This window comes from Brienomyrus brachyistius, chromosome 10 (genome assembly GCF_023856365.1).
Source record: "Brienomyrus brachyistius isolate T26 chromosome 10, BBRACH_0.4, whole genome shotgun sequence".
NCBI lineage: Eukaryota > Metazoa > Chordata > Actinopteri > Osteoglossiformes > Mormyridae > Brienomyrus > Brienomyrus brachyistius.
In genome coordinates this window covers 18,697,404-18,714,804 of record NC_064542.1, presented here as the reverse complement: position 1 = coordinate 18,714,804, position 17,401 = coordinate 18,697,404, and the positions used below count along the sequence as shown (strand labels likewise).

General features: G+C 43.2%; 1 protein-coding gene and 1 long non-coding RNA gene across 2 annotated transcripts; one reads left to right on the top strand and one right to left on the bottom strand.

The window, feature by feature from the left end:
• The first annotated feature begins 5,103 nt into the window (after nucleotides 1-5,103).
• cldn7a (claudin 7a) lies at nucleotides 5,104-12,613 on the top strand. Its single transcript, XM_049029192.1, has 4 exons — nucleotides 5,104-5,670; nucleotides 10,355-10,519; nucleotides 10,802-10,886; nucleotides 11,437-12,613. The coding sequence occupies exons 1-4, from the start codon at nucleotides 5,448-5,450 to the stop codon at nucleotides 11,597-11,599; spliced, it is 636 nt and encodes a 211-aa protein (XP_048885149.1). The 5' UTR covers nucleotides 5,104-5,447; the 3' UTR covers nucleotides 11,600-12,613.
• A 2,800-nt stretch (nucleotides 12,614-15,413) lies between these two features.
• On the bottom strand, nucleotides 15,414-17,163 carry LOC125750868 (uncharacterized). The gene is made up of 3 exons (XR_007400444.1): nucleotides 16,851-17,163; nucleotides 16,210-16,465; nucleotides 15,414-15,886 (listed from the first exon to the last, which is right to left on the bottom strand). It is a non-coding gene; the product is annotated as an uncharacterized LOC125750868 (long non-coding RNA).
• Between the last annotated feature and the right edge of the window lie 238 nt (nucleotides 17,164-17,401).

Genomic DNA, 17,401 nt, shown 5'->3' with positions numbered 1-17,401 from the left:
GTGGGGGGGTGGGGGTGCTGGGCGTGTCTGGGCACCTGCACCCTTCACCTGAATCAATGAAATTGCTTCCCTTTGATGTTTGATGTTTGATGTTTACAGGAACTGCATGTTTTTGGACTGTAGGATTAGACAGGAATCTTAATAGAAAATTCACTTCAACAGAGAATATGCAGACATCACAGATACAGAGTAGGGAGGGAATCTAATGTCTCCCAAAGACCTTCTTTCATTACTGTAGATAGTGCAGCAAAGATGCTTGTCTGTAGGTTCCCTGACATGCGTATCTCTTTCTTTCAAAAGGCTCGTAAACAGTGGAAACGTTAATATAGCTCAGAGATATTTTGAGTGCAAGTCTCACAGCAGACACCAGGGGGCACTGTGGGTTGGTATTTTTGTGCCAGCTGTCAGGCATTCAGTATGTGGATGATGGCTGTGGGAACGCTGGCACAGCACTAGGTGGCGCCACAGCAAAGTGAAATCTCTTCAACCGCCTACATCGTGTCAACACTGTTTCTCACAACAAACTTCGTTACTTCCCTTCAGAAGCAGAGAATAGGAAAGTTGGAAAATTCCTGCTACTGTACACCTGATAAAAATAAATATGGGTACAAATATAGATTAATTTTAGAGAAAGCCAGACGTTTATACCATGCTAATATCTGTTCTGAGAATTTTCATAAGATTTGTTTTATAATTGACTATTTTTTTAAATTATTATTTTACCTCCTTACCCCTGATGCATAGTTTTGTTGATTATCACAAAGATATTCATACAATGGGACATAAAATTCAAATGCCTCCGTATGAATCCTGCTTTTCCTCTCTCTCTCTCTCTCTCTCTCTCTCTCTCTCTCTCTCTCTCTCTCTCTCTCTCTCTAGAAAGCTGGATGAATGTTATTTACATTTACATTTACGGCCTTTGGCAAACGCCCATAGCCAGAGCGACTTACATAAGTGCTTAGAAGTCTCCATCAGTGAAAAGCACCGCATTACAGTAATTGCGCAATTTCTTTTCGTGACGAGTTTCATTGCAGTTACAAACAGGTCCGTTGTGCCATGAGGCCAATGACAGTAAAGTGTGGTTTCCTGACTCACACTATAGGAAGAGGCCATACGTACTTTGCATGCCAAAGTGGCATACAGCATCCTCTGCGATTTAACCCGCCCACTTTCTGAAAATGGCCAATTACAGCCCTCCAGTTGGCTGTGCTACATTTCCATTTATCGCTGCGGCACATGCAAATACTCTGCTCATGCAAAAGGTATCCCTTAGGCATGCTTTATCACAGTAAGTAAACAACCCCGTCTCTGGGGAGGAACCCCAGGAACACAATGACATTCTTCCTTAGGGTTTCCACCTCCTTCAATTCTACTTAAAAATAGTTAGAACTATGAGACCAACTATGATGTTTCAGTCCTGGTTTTCCATCACCTACCTGAACACTTCCCCTTATATTATCCATTGTTATTTTTTTTTTCCCACAATTCCCACTGGCACTCTTTCTGACACAGTAAAAGACACTGCAGTGCAGATTACTGCTGGCCTCTCCTTGCTTCTCCTCTGCTGTCAGGGGGTTAGAAATATGATCGTACCCCACAGAAAGGCAGTAAGATTCCTGCATCGTTGTGCCATGCTACACTGCATTTAAATAAAAGCGCCGATCACAGTTTAACCCTTGTGTTTAAGCTAAATACCAGAATGAACCATCAACTTTTTGGTAAGCATAACTACCCATCTTTCATTTGGCAATAGTGATTTTTTTTTTATCAATGTCCCTTGCGTGACTTTTTCTTGTGTTATGAATTCTTCTTGTGCTGGTTGCCGGGGGGCGTGGCTCCCTTGTGACCACCTGACAGACCTGGGCTAGCGGTGTGCTCTGCGATGTAAAGGCTGCAGCTGCCTGCTTGCAGTTTACCTGCTGCACAGGTGCTGCTGTCTACCCACACAACCTGAGGCGGTTCGGTCTTTTAAGGCAAATAGTCATCTGTGGTAAGGTGGTTTCGCATGACAGCTAGGGAGCTGCTGACCAGCACTGTGAGAGTATGGAAATGCAGGATGATCAAACTGATAAAATGTCAAAATTCAGACAAAAAAAATAGTGTTAAAAATGGCTAAACACTAGTGTCCTACGAACTAGCCTTAGTGCTTGATTGGCTGATACAGGGCCATTGTCCTTAAGAGTGATGCTGACTGCCTCTGACTACGTCACATTCAGTTTGCTACTCGTGCTCTTTTCCTTTGTTCACTGATTTTACTCTAATATATCAGTGATGATCCATCTGTCCATCATCTTACAAACACTTATCCTGGATCACAGTGTTTTTTTTTTTTAATTTTCCATCCATAAATCTCTCATAACTGCTTATTCGGTACAGGGTTATAGAAAGCCTGAACACTCATGGGAGCACTGCAGGGTCAGGAGACAGGAGACACCCTGTAAGGGATGCCAGTCCATCGCAGGTACACATTGTAACCCTCAGTCACACATTAAAGTGGTTTCCAGACACCGGGTCACCTAGCTGCATGTCTTTAGACTGGGGCTGCTCATTGCTGCTCCTGGAGATCAAGATATGATATCAAGCTAGATATGATGATTATAGAGCGAGCAGCACTGCTCAATCTCCTGCACCTGTTACACTAAGTGATACATCTGCTAACATTGTACCACATCCACTTTCAGGTGTCTCTCCATCAGTGTATATTATTTACTATGGACGAAACTTATCGATCCGTGCATGACGATTATTCAATGTAAAGCTTGAGGGCCATAGGAGAAACAACGAAGGGCCCTTTTCCACCACACCAGGTACCGTACTTTCGGTACTTCCATAAAGTATGAAAAGTACGGTACTTCTTTTGTGTCGGTTTTCCACTGGTGTAAAAACTGGTACCAGCGCCAAATGACATCATCAGTGACCGCCCCCTGACTGACATCATCACAAAGCGCGACACGATATTTGTTTCGCTGAATTCAAACATGTTCTTATGATCTTTCACTTTCCTGTAGTCCTTCTTAAGTTTTTTTTATTTTCAAGCGTCATTGTTCGGTGTTTCGCTTGTGCCCCATTTCTTCCAAGCGGCTTGCTACTGAAGTGCCAGAGAAGTACCCCAGCTGGTTTGGCACTTTACTGGAACTTTCGCTACTGGTACTTCACTGGAAGTCAATGGAAAAGCGAAAGTACCGAAAGTACCATACTTTGTGCGGTGGAACAGCGCCCAAAATGAAAGGGCCCTGGCAGATGGCCTTGGAATACAAGAGAAACCTGGGAGAAATTGGCATGTTGGCCGGTATGTCACAGAGAGGGGCAAGACTGAATCATCAGCCCTGTGAGCCACTGTGACACACCACTGATTTACATCTTTTACGGTTTGAACACTGTGTTTTGGAATCCCGCACGACACAACGTGTTTCTGTACCATTCTCCATCTAAGCTGAGGAAAACAGGAGTCTTCCCACCACAGACTGGATGTGGTGGGAAGGCTCTGAGGGGGCCGCTGCACCACGGGGACATGAAGTGGTTTCTCAAAGGGATGCCGCTGCTGTGACATGTTTTATTGGTAACAGTTCGGCAGCTTTCCAAGCACTTCCCAGAAGTCCAGTCTTCACAAGGAGCCCGTTGGTTCAAAAGCGACGAGCGCTGCAGAGGAGCCTGGAGGTGTCTGAGAGGTTTTGTTGAGTTTAACAGCCCCCCCCCCCCTTCCCACCCCGACCCATTAAGCATTGTGTGATTGCTCGTGAGAAGATAAATGCATGTTTATGAACAGTGCCGAAAAGTGGAAGGCCTTTCTCTCGATTCAGCAGCTTGGCCCGTGTCTTGGTGCCGGCATAGAGAGCGAGCGATAAATCGCGTAACCCGCAGCGACCTGGAACAGCGGTGAGCAGGAACATTCTTGAAACAAAATCTCCCAGTGGCTCGGTGCGTTTGAAATTCCTTGTGTCTCCGAGACATTTTCCTGGGCTACAATAGAACCTTTGTTATGCTCCGGTCCAGGGAGGCCCTCAGTCTCCACTTTTTCGAGGGTTCTGGGAGATCGGCCCTGCCAGGATGGTGCTGGAAAACGGTGTCTCACGGACCCAACATGGTAAACCTAAACGATGTCCTGAAACGTGCAGAACTCGCGCCATGCTGCTCCCAGGAATTCAAACGCATTATTCAAAAGATCCCGGAACAGCTGTGGGTGGCATACACAACAGGGTTAATTGGGTCCCTGTTCACAGTGTAACAATGTGCATAAACATAACCCCACCCCCCCAATCAGACTTGTCAACACAATGTGAACAGTCATAACACAGTAGAATAAAGGATATGTGCATGTAAGCCAATTCGTACAGCACACAGAGTTCTGTGGGCTCCTGCTGGCTAGGATTCAGTAAGGCTTAGTGCAGAATGTGGACCATAATGAAAGTTATAGGAAGGAATTATGATTAAATTTGTTACAATTAATTTCCATGTATTTTCCATATATGTCATGGAAATAGTTTCATAATCCTAACCCTCATCACAGCAGTTCTTTATGTTGAAGGAGCATCTGTAAACATATATCTAGTTTATATCCATTTAAAATATTGAGATGATCTCTCAATATTTACCGTTTTTGAATGTCCTTTTTTTTAGGGTTGGGAAGGGAGAAAAATAAAAACATGATACTCTGATTGTACTGGAATTCGAGAAACCACGCCATTGGTGATGTAGCGTGATGGAAATAAAATAGATTAGTAACTAGACACACCGCTTCTCCAAAGGCAAACCGTTTCAGGCGGTGTAATTGGTAACAAATTCGTCCTCGGCCAGTGAAACGGACCAGAACTCATAGCAACGAACTGGAAAACGAGAGAAAGTCAGCAGTGAAAGACGGACAGTTTAATCGGTGGCAAAGGTGGCCTGGGAAAGTAAAGTAGCCGCGTAGGCGTTTTGTTCCCGAACAAATAGACGCGAATTGTCCTTTCTGAAAATGAAAAGGAAAAAAAAAATACATATCACGTACTTTAAGATGAGAGGTACCACATCTATTCGTGCGATGTAACACATGACGTCAGGTCCCTGTGAATGCACTGGGAAGAAGGGAGACCCCCTCCCCTCCCCTCCACATGGGCACTTAAAACGCCCGTCCCAAACAGCATCTCATTGTCCATTCAAGGTGCGACATAGGTGATTCTGTGCATCGTATCCTTGGAAAAGGAGGCAATATAGGACCTTCTCACTACATTGTTAGGGGATACGTCTATAATTCGCACAATTTTATGGGGCAAATGTAAAAGACAGAAAAAAAATTGATTTTGAAGCAACAGGTGCACAAAGAAGTTCGGCGATATATGATCGTCTGTGAGCTCCTCTGAAGCTAGGAAAGAATTTTCTGTTTCTAAGCCAAAAATAAAATCCACCCGAATTTGTTTTTTTTATATATATATATCGATTTAACGCGCGACGTATAACTCCAATTAAACATGGCCAACTCGGGCATTCAGCTCCTGGGCTTCTCGTTGTCGCTGATCGGCGTCGTAGGACTCATAGTGGGCACCATCCTCCCGCAGTGGAAGATGTCCGCCTATGTCGGAGATAACATCATCACGGCTGTAGCCATGTACCAGGGGCTGTGGATGTCCTGCGCCTTCCAGAGCACCGGACAGATGCAGTGCAAAGTTTACGACTCCATTCTGCAGCTTGACAGTAAGTCTGATTTTGTTGCATTTAAATGTGCTTTTACATGGCTTATACACACTTAGGCTACATACTTTTATTACCAACTTTTTTCCCATTATTTTACTAATGTGTGCCTCTACAATCATTCGCTGTAGGCTATGGTTTTTTTTGTCTATGAGGAAAATGTGATCGTGATGATGATGCTGATGACCTACAGAGGAGAATTAGATACTGGAGGGTATAGTCAACGCCCTAGATTATTGTCTGTCAGCATGAATCCCGTATGTACGGCGCTGGCCTCCGCGGCTGGGGGGCGTATTGTTGGGTTGCCCTGAACTACAGTATATACAGCCCCAAGCCTGTTATCCTCTGCAATCACTCGATCTGATTATATTTACCCTTAGAAACGCTTTGTATTTCCATACACTGTGTCCAGCCTATTTGCGTTTCGATCTCTGAATGGCGATTAACTCCAGCCAACTCATGTTTGATTTACTAAAGATTAATTACGCCTATCAACTGGTGTCTCTTTTACTTAAACATTTCTCTAAGATTTTCTTATCCAAGTCCTTTTGCACTCTTTGTACCGCCGCAATAACTTTAAAGCAAACGCAGTTTAACGTGCTCCAGAGACCTACACAGTAGCCTATAAGAGGTTACAGGATGGATGTGTAAGTGCATCGGTATTATAACTGGCATCCATCTATCCGTGTTACACACAAACTTGTCTTAAATATCACACAGCGTTTACCCGTACTGATGCTCAGAGCCGTGCAGAGACTTAATTGTCATGGGGTAGGGGCACAGGCGGAGTTTAATATTTGGACTCGGGGAGGCCAAAAAAACCTTCATCTTCCTTACCTTGTGTGTTAAGCACGTATCTGATGCTCGCATAATCCATTAGTCAGTAATGGCACGCCCCTTGATGCCCCCCCCCCCCCCCCCAAAAAAAAAAAAAAAAGTTCCTATGGTAAATTTTGAGGACTGCGGGGTCCTCTCTGGTAGAATTTGCGTTATTGTTGGTGATCGAAAAGGGGCACTCAGAACCTCAATAGGGGGCTCCTTTCAGTTGTTCGGGCAAAAGGGGCAGTTGCTAAGGCGACCCCCACCCGCCCTGGCATGTTCCTGCTGATACAGTGAATCATATGCTCATAACAGAGATTTGGTTTAAAGGCGACCTGATGCAGAACACAGGCTGATGTCAGCTTTCAGCTCCCACTCCCTGACTATGTGACAATGACAATCTCTCTTAAGACACATTCATTTTTATGGTTTAAAAAAAAGAGTTTCAAAGGAAATGTATTAATAGCAATAAAAATTTATATTTTCTGTGAAATCTCACAATTGTTTCTCAAAATCACTGAGAAATCACTTTCTCTGATGCCAGCACTGACATTAAGTGATGTTACTTCCACTCACTGCATCCATACACCCTTGCGTCTTTGGAAATAGGATTTAGTTTTATATATAACCATTGCCTCAGCCATTCAAATGAAATGCAAATTTGTGTGTCTCTGACAGATATTTTTGATATTTGATATTTTTTATCAACTGTTGACTGGGCATGTTAGATAGCTGAATTGACACAACAATATTATAATTGATAATTGAGTATGTGCTTGATTTTATCTGCCCTGTTTGTTGATGAACATGCATTTCATGTCACTCAGTCACTTTGTACAAGCTGTTGTGCTGAGAAAATAAAGGTACCTGGAATCCTAATTAAAAACCATCTTTGAATATTAATGGCCTGATCACTTTTCTCTCTACTGTCGCAGTGTCCTTCTGTGGAACTACCTCTTTGCCTCCCACCCTCATGTCTGCGCACCTTATCAGCTTGACCCCACTGTACTTGTGGCTATAGACTTCCGTAAAATGTTGTTCTTTCTACTCATGGCAGTAGCATGCAGAGCATCTGATATCTGATAGTCCAGCTGGTCCATTTTTATTTTGTTTTGTCTTTGTTTCGGTTTATCTTTGTTTGAAATCAACTTAGCTTTCTTTTATTTGCAAAACACATTTATCTTTCCATAACTGCTTCTGCAATCCTGGGTTACAATGAGCCTACTGACTGTCATGACGGAACACTGGGGTGAGCTCCAGAACTGTTTATTGGGGAGAGACAGAATCGGGTCCAAGAAAACGACCAGGGTCACAACCAGGAATCAGTCCGAACCAGGTTACCAAAAATCAGGGGATGATTCGAAAGGGAGGTCGTCAAGCCGGGGCGTAGCGAAGACCGGGAGATCTGTCCGATGACGAAGACGACACACACGAGGTGAAGTCACGAGGGTAGATCAGGGCTGGTCGGGAGGGAGGTAGGAAGGAGTAGGAGGCGCGGGCAGAGGAAGTAGGGAGAGTCGGGTGGAGCGGAGATGTAACAAAGACCGGGGGTTAGAATTGCTCGGAAGTTGCATGACCAACGATACCTCACACTGCGTGATCTCCATGCGGGGTTTAAGTAGCTGGGCGGGCGTGGTGCTAATTCATGACAGCGGCGTCGTCTGCCGTCATAACACTGATGATTGATTTCACATTCTCCCATCATGTTGGGATTTTCTGCAGTCTGGTGTTACTGGATAATCATTTGGTATCTGTCTGAAATAAACACAACAGACTTTATTTAGCAACAATAATCTGTTTCAATCAAACTTCTATCTCCCGACTGGTGCTGTATGCTGTACTTAGTTTCTGTGTAAACAAAATGTGTGAGAGAGATAAAGAAGGAAAAAAAAAACAAATAAACAAACGAGAAACATAAAACTCTTGAAATAATGTGCATGCAGATGGATGCGATTAGACACTTGAACATTGTTAAACCCAGAAAGGAGCGTTACTACAAGCAGGGCATTATAGTTCACATTGTGTTTTGGCTTGAAGGGTCTTGGGTGTCTGCAGCCCAAACCTCCCCCTGCCCCCTCCACATCCCCCCCCCCCACCCAACACCCCCGCCACCGTGAGGCTGTAAAGAAAATCACACGGCTGCGGCCACTTCCTGTTAGAGGCTGGAACTGGCTTAATCTGCACCTGACTGCAGGTGAAAGAATGAAGAATGTTCGCAAGAAAGGGGAAAAGTCAGAAATTCTGGACAGGATCCATGTAGCTTGTGTACTTAAAGAGGGTTTTGTCTTCCATGAATGCAAAAAGGAGGCTGGTGATCATTTTCCCTTTCCTCCTCCTTTTTTCCGCCTCTTCTTCATCCTGTCTGAGAGGACTTGTTTGTGAGTGCTGGGACATACTGGTACAAACTGGTTTTGCAACTGCTACGCTCACAATGAAATGAGGAGACTTCCTGAGCGCCCCAGCTTTGCCAGACTGGGCCGAAATGGCATTCCCAACTGAGCCTCATTCACAGAGGGACAGATGGAGAATCCCAGCTCCTTTTATTGCAGCACAGCACTAAAATATCTTGACAGCTTCACAGAAGAGACCTTTATGACTGTTGGGTGAACTTCCAGTGAAGCTGTCTCCTCATTTGAATTCGAGCTGATTTATTTGCACCGCTAAGTCTAAAGCAGGTAATGATATAATGAATAATTACATAGTTTAAAAACTAGCTGAAACTAGCTTTTGAAAAGAGCCAGTAAGCAGCGTGTGTGTGTGGAGCCCCAGGGAGTCAGAGCTCTGGGCAGGATGGTGAGGTGGGTGCTGTTGTGTTGCCATGGTGATTGATCACCAGCCATGTTCCTCAGGTAAGGAAAGCAAGCTGCTTGATCGGTAACCTCATTAGGTAGAGATGTGTGTGTGTGTGTTTGTGTCTGTGCGTGAGTGAGTGTGTGTGGGGTCTAGGTATGCATTACATTGTGGGGATCAACTGTAATGTATAAAACATGCTATTTTGACATTGTGGGGACGATTTTTTTTAATTTGATAAAAATCTGAAAATCAAAAAACTAAAAATGCCAAAAATTACTTTTGTTTGGGCTGGGTAGGGGTTAGGGTTGTCATTGATGGAATTAGGGTTTTGCCCATAGAAATGACTGGACAGTCCCCACAAAGATATGAATGCAGGTCTCTGTGCGTGTGTGTGTGTGTGTGTGTGTGTGTGTGCGTCTTGCATAGATCACATGTGGTCTTTGGTCTTTTTCTTGCCACCCCTATGTATGCGGTGTTTAAGTTACAGTATATGCAGTGTTTTAGTGTTTTATTTTAGTTAATAATTTCTTTTGGTTAAAGGAACAACTGTCTCATTTTATGTTTAATTTTATTAATATGATCTTGGTTTTTCTGAATCATATCTGGTTACTCCTCTGCCACAAAACCCGTGACAATGTTCAAAAGCAATACTTTTATCATCTTCAAATTTGAGTTGTCATTTTTCAATAAAGTGTTAAACCTGTACACTTTAGAGATAAACAACAGCTCAGCCTAAACATGAAACATTTGCTCGTCGGGTCTGCATCGTTCCGCCAGCTGTACTCACTTATGCCATGTAACTCATGTTTTCACAGTACAGAGTCTTTTCAAATCTTTATGGACCTTTTACAGGGGGATGGTGCGTAGCTCAGCAGGTTAGACTACCATGCCTGTAATCCAAAAGTTACTGGTTCAATTCCTGTTACTGACTAAGTGATATGGACTCTCAAGCAAGATTCTTAATCCAAAGTGCTCTAAGAACTGCATGTCATTTGGATGCTTTCCTTCTAAACATCCTAAAAGAACTTTCATGCTCATGACGACACTTATCTGTCTGTGTGTTTATATCTTATAGACGCTCTACAAGCAACTCGTGCCCTGATGATCGCCGGCATCATCGTCTCCATCGCCGGCCTGGGCGTGGCCTGCGTGGGAATGAAGTGCACCAACTGCGGTGGGGACGACAAAGTCAGGAAGTCACGTGTGGCCATGATGGGGGGCATTATCCTGCTGGTGGGGGGTAAGTGCACAGTGGGACCCCAGGCGGGGGGCAGATCATGCTCAACAAACACATAGAGCAAGTACGATATAAAGGCCTGTGTAATAAACCACGTTATTAGAGCTGGCATATTGCCAACCCAGTCCTGTAGGGGTCAGTGAAGGGACACCAACTGTTTCAAAGTCGCAAAGGGTCTATTGTAGTAAAAATAAAAAATGCATCTTTTGGTCAGAAGATGATAAAAAAAAACAGGTCAGTATGAATGCTGAGTAATGGCTGTTCCTCTCTGCACCTCTTCTTCAGCTCTGTGCGCGATAGTCGCCTGCTCCTGGTTCGCCCACAACGTCATCCGCGCCTTTTACAACCCCTTCACCCCCGTCAACACAAAGTAGGTTTGCAATTCTGTGTGTCCTGCTCCTCTATACATAAAGGCACATTTTTGTTTAAGATGGTTCTTATCTACCTTTGTTATAGTGAAAATTATATGGTCAGTAGGGGGCATAGTGATTAAGGAATTATAATTGGTAAATTCAAGTCTCATTAGGGACCCAGAGGTGTCTTTTTTCAAAGAATTAAATGGCTGGTTATAAAAAATTGAGCTGTGTAAAACCTTCTGAATTAACACGTCAGTGACGCAACTAGATTAAAATAAAATCACATATCCATTCACCCATCCACTTGTACTAAGCACTCTCTGGTTATCTATGACCTGTCCTTGGAAGTATATGTGTGGTAGGATGATCACTGGACTGTACTGTACCCTACCTAAGTGTAAAGTCGTTATTTCGAGTTTTCCAGGGACGGGGAACTGTATGTTAGATTTCACTGCAGCTCATCTATGTCCCATATTAATTGTTATACAGAGGGCCTTGTGTATATTTTAATGCATCATACATATTGTAATATGTATAATACATACTTTCTCTCTCCTCCCGGAGGTTTGAGTTTGGGGCAGCCATCTTCATCGCCTGGGCAGGCTCCTTTCTGGACATCCTGGGGGGGGCCATGCTGGCCGCATCATGTCCCAGGAGCAAGCAGGTGTCCAAATACCCCTCCAAAGCCTCCCCTCATCCGCCTAGCAGCACCAAGGAGTATGTGTGAGCGCCCCCTGATGGCCTCCTCATTTCCTTCCCCCGGCCGGTCCCTGGTACCACCTGTCATGAAGAACTACCTTGGCAATACAAAGGAACAAAAAAGAGAAAGTTTACCTTCCCTCTGAATATTAAAAACTGTATTTTGGACACGTTTCATTTTTCTCATAATCGATATTTAGGTTTTGCTTACCTGAAGTATTTTTTTCCCCCCTTTGCTCTATTGTGTTGTTCGTTCTCAATAAAGAACAAAGTAAGACCCCTTAGAAAGAGACCCTCAGCTCTGTCTACTACATGCTCTCCTTTTCCTTCCGTGTGACACGCTCTGAATTACACTGATACAGGTACTGCATACGGGGGCTTTCACTCAAGAGAACAAGACAAGTGCCTTCCTAGAAGAATTTCAATTTTGGCCAGAGTTGCTACGACGCACCTCCTTAAATATGATCTTGCAAGTTTCCCCTCTGTGCCTACACCCCCCCCCCCCCCCCCCCCCGAGTACCCTGAGCAGGTACCATACAGATGGGACACTTAATCCGTCAAAAATCTAGTGCCATCCCGTGTCTGATCTTCATCATCATCATTATTATCGTCGTCATCGTTCCCAATGTCTTATTCTTATTCTTATTCTATGCTTATTCTTCAAACGCTCCACTGGACAACATGTGCCCAATCTTTTTATGGTATTTGACAGTCTGGTCATTTTCATCAAGCTGATTTTTGTTCAAGGCTCAGAAAACGTGTTTACCTGCCTGACCAGGTTACAGGTCCAACCTTATCTCACGTGGTGGTCAGATTGTTTTTTTTTGGGTACACTGTACGTGTTTTGTTTTAGTCTCATGCTGTGAACCTTACTCTCTTCTTGTGAAGCTCTACTGGAAATACCCTGGGTGGGATTTTTTTTGTTTCTGATAAATTTACACTGAGAAACTCCTACCTAGTTGCATGTGTCATTTTTTACATTTTCTTCTAGTTGATATAACTTGTAAACTATTTTAATAAAGTATTGTTTTTCTTTAAAAAATGTGGAGTTGCTATTATTAATATGAACATTATCATACATTATTGTAATAATGTTTATACACTGACTGGATCATTATTACAGCTCAACAACTTTATGCAACAATAAAGTGAAGTCAGCTGAGCACCTAAATCTCCTGAATTGCCAGGTTACACCTCCATCCATCATCAATGGGTTTTTTCTTCTCCAATGGCATGGGCATATTCCAGAACAAGAACACCAAGATTTATCAGGCTAAAATTGTAAAAGAGTGGTTCAGGAGCATGAGGAATCATTTTCACACAGGTTTGGCCACCACAGACTCTTGACCTTAACCCCATTGAAAGTCTTCAGGACTTGCTGAAGACGACTGTACGGAGTGATTCGACTCATCAGTACAAGATCTCGAAGAGAAATGAATCTGGATGAAAATACACTCAGGCTACGTTCACACTGTCATGCTGAAGTGACTCAAATCGGATTTTTTTGCATTAATGTGACACAGATCTGATATTTTCAGGGCTGTATGGACACACAAATCTGATCTTTTCAAATCGAATTTGTGTCACTGTCGTATGTGGTACTAAATCAGATACGTATCCGATTCGCAGCTTTGCGACTTGAATGTGAACCCTCAGATCGAAATTCATGTGGCTTTTTGCTTATATGCATGCGCTGACATCATCAGCCTGCGCCGGCAGGCTCGCACACATCTCTTGGTGCAGCAATTCCAGCAATAACTGCAGCCACCTGACTTTTTTTCCTCCTTTTCGACCTGCTCATGTACAGCCGATTCACTGTTTGTCGTCCTCCAGAGAAAAGTGCAATACATGCGTGAGCTACTAACGCCTCCATTTTTAATGCCATGAGTCGTCCCACAGATATGACGTTTTTTGTTGTTGGTAACCGATGCGTTCACATTACAGTCAGATACAGGTCACTTGTAGTTATGAATGTGAACTGTCAAGATAGACAAATCCGATCTGATCAAAAAAATGGGAATTGAACGATGTGGTTGGCAGTGTGAACGTAGCCTCAGTGACAAAAAAAAAATAAAGCACCCAGAAATAATGGACCGATTTGGTTGCGATTTGGTACATATGCAGACCAGTGATGGGTATGTAAATGATTCGATTTGCAAGGAGCTGGCACGTCTAGTCACGAGACACAGAGGATGATGCGTAGATGCATTAGACAGCATTACCAGCACTTGACAGCGGCTGCATTATGGGCTTGCATGAGGCTGGCTGGTCATATCGTGAAACTGCCCAGCATGTGGAGATGTCACAGTCAGACCAATGGGCACGAGGGCACCCACAGTCAGACCAATGGGCATGAGGGCACCCACAGTCAGACCAATGGGCACGAGGGCACCCACAGTCAGACCAATGGGCATGAGGGCACGCACAGTCAGACCAATGGACACGAGGGCACCCACACACATCGTGAAGGTTCTGGTCGTCCAAGACAGACCACACCAAAGCAGGACTGTCGTATTGCGTGCCAAGCATTACAGAACCCCATCACATCTGTGCCTGCCATCTGGACACAGCCACAACATACTGACATGGGACCGGCAGTGTGCCCATACCGACGACTTTGCTGTCCTTTTGATCTGATATTATACTCACTGAGATAGTCACATGACCTTTCACCACGTGCAGATTTGTGAGATGAATGTTGAGATGTTACAAAAGCTTAGGAAAACAATGCCATGGCAATTGAACGCCATCAACAAAGCTAAAGGCAGTCCAACAAAAAATTTAAGTGTAAGTTTTTTTGGCCAGGCGGTGTATTATTTGTATTATTGTAATATTACAATGTTTTACTATAATTATTATAACATAATGAGTTAAAAGGGATCAACTTGTCTTATGTCTATGCCACGAGTTTGTCCCCTAAGGATTCCATTATTTTTAAAATGGTGTCCGAGAACATGGGTTACTATGACAATGAGGGTACAGTTACCCAAATTCTGGGGTAAAACATAGCCCCGCATTTGGGTCAGGTCAGTAACAGAAATGCTCTTTCAGAACTGGGGCTGAAAATAACGCAGCAAAATTACCGAGTAGACTGAACTTTGGGTAGAAAAAAAAAATTAACCCTGCAATTTTTAGAGTGTTCTCTCAATGTAATCAGGTTCACCAGATCTGTATCTGCCACCACAATGAGGCAATTTTGGTGTGATTCGTCTTCATCCATATAATTGTTTTGTGATGTGGTAATAAGATCCATCAAAGACTTTTTGAGTTACCACATTCACACGGTCAAGTGTCTTCTGCAGTCATACTTCCTTTTGCTGCCACTTAGCAGCATTGCTTCTGTTTTGGTGAGATTAGACTGTGAGCACTTCCACATCTTCAGCTATACAATGAGCCTGCAAAGTTTGAAAAGGATTTGTCAAAAGCTTTTTAAATTACCATCTTACAAACATAATGGCCTGCGCCAGTAGACTGGTCCCAAAGCCAGATGTATTCCCCATACGGAGAATACAAATATTATCTGACACAATACATCGTCCATTCCTCTAACATATTTTCATTTAATTTTATCCAGTAAAAGCTATGAAACTGGGCTATAAATACAACATTTGATATATATTCCGGATTGATATTCCTGTTAAATTAACTAAACCGATGACAACAATCGCTAGTTACACATTACAGAACAGATCTGACCCCAGTGAAGTGGTTGAATTGTAACTTTTGAAGAATTCAACATTATGGTATCTTGTAACATTTCTTTGGTCAAAAGTAAGCCCAGATTACATCCTTGTATGCATAATGCAAACAAATGTTAAATTAAACATAAACACGTGGCAAGCTTTATTTTATATGTATATGTTTATTATCCTAAATAATTCAATATTTCAGGCTGAAGAAAAAAGTCTGAAAAGTTTTAAAACAGGATTATTCTTTGAGTCAATTTGACCCTAACACTAATATAAGATAATAAATAACCCACACTGCAGATCTCATCCCCCCAAAACGCAGCTGGAGCAGGGCAACACATTCCTCATATGCGACCCCAGAACCACAATTTATTCAGCCCAATGTACCAGTAGCAAAACATTTACTTCTGATTCACAAAGACCCAGAAAATATCAGCAGCTGCGCAATTTGCGTAAAAACAAGCCATGTAAATGTAAGATGTCCTTATAAAACAACATAGATATTTTTAAATTTGGCGTTTTTAGCATTGGCACAGATGGCGACGTCTAGGCAACAGGTGAGACCGGCACCGGGAAGTGGCAACTGGCATTCAGGATGTTGTCCAAATTTTCATCTTCAATATCCACTGTGTGAAGAGATGTAACGGACATCGATTATATACTTAATACTTACAATAGACTTGGGAATGACTTACATATTTACAAAATAAATCTGTATTTACAAAATCACAATGCAAGTTAACTGCCAGCCATATGACATTTAGGTACTAGCATACTGATTTCAGCTAAGGAAACTGTGGGCGTCTGTGTAGTACAGCGCCGGAAGCAAGAGCTTTGTTACTCAAACGAAGTGATAAATACCACGCAAAGGTGCAAAATGGAAAAAGCTACATAAACGCACTAAATTAAACGATCTGTTGTGCGTATGGTGTTGAGCACAGTCACTCACCTTTCTTGGAGCGTCCGATCTGACCCAGTTTCGGAGCACGACGGTGAAGCCTCACCGGAGTGGAGTCGTGTCTAAAAGGGTTCCCACTGTAATTATCTCCCATATCCTGGTCGTACCGGGCCGGGCGATCTTGGAAAGGACCAGCCGGTTGCAGGAGGTCTGGCATTCCGGGAACTCCGTACATCTTTCGTGGGTGCCTGAGTACTCAGCGACGCACTCCCCCAACAGCACAGTGCACAGCGCTCGTTCACGGAACCTGAAAGGGCATTTCGATCAAAACGCGACCTCCTGCCGAAATTCGAGCCATTCCTTAATCCATTACTAATTTATATAATCCATCGGTTAATATACAAAAGAAAAAAGGCCACAGAGGGAAAGTCGGAGAATGATCGGCGCACTTCTGGTTGTTATTAAAGTTTAATTAACCATTTCTTTAAAGCTAGAGCTAAAATGGATATACACATTCGTTTGTACTATTTCGTGATCCTAGAACAAGATAATATCGTTCGTTGTGAGCTCTACGCGCAACAAACTATAATTTGCCCGAGTAGCGCGACACCCGCACGCTGTTTCCTGTTTCCGGGAATGTTGTAATAAATTAATAGAATAGTTTTTAATATGAAATAGTTTTTATCCTTTACCTGTAACGCGATCTGTCGTTCGTGGGGAAATGGGTCTGTGGTGTCGCTTTTCTGACTCGCTGCGCTTCTGTTTTGACTCCGGCCTCTTAAAGGAGAGGAAACGCCCGCAGCAGCAGCAGCCTGCGGGGGGATTCCGGCGCTTCTCCGCGTTTCAGTCGCAGGCGGAGACATTTCACGACATTGTGTAGTAATAGTCACTCCCCTGTAACGCCGTCCTTGAATATAAACCGGTAAAACAGGGGAGAATCCAAAACAGAAAATAAACTAAAAATATATGGTAACTCATTCCACACGTTATAGCCAATAGATGCGTAATTTTGTAAGTCTTCCGCAATGTGTAATATTATTATATAAATTACTTCCTTGTTCCTTTTATTTTCTCTGTGTCATGTAGTTTCACTGTGCGTCCGGAGTGGGGCGTACTTTGACTCATTCCCACTGTTTCCCGTACCGCGTGTACCGGACATGGAAAAAAATAATAATGATCAAAGTTATTGTAAAAGTAACACGGTACAATCATCATCATCATAATCATCATCATCATCAACAAC

Coding starts and splice junctions, on each gene's coding strand:
- cldn7a (XM_049029192.1), top strand. CDS start 5,448: ATGGCCAACTCGGGCATTCAGCTCCTGGGCTTCTCGTTGTCGCTGATC. Junction 5,671..10,354: donor CTCCATTCTGCAGCTTGACA/GTAAGTCTGATT, acceptor TATATCTTATAG/ACGCTCTACAAGCAACTCGT. Junction 10,520..10,801: donor CATTATCCTGCTGGTGGGGG/GTAAGTGCACAG, acceptor CCTCTTCTTCAG/CTCTGTGCGCGATAGTCGCC.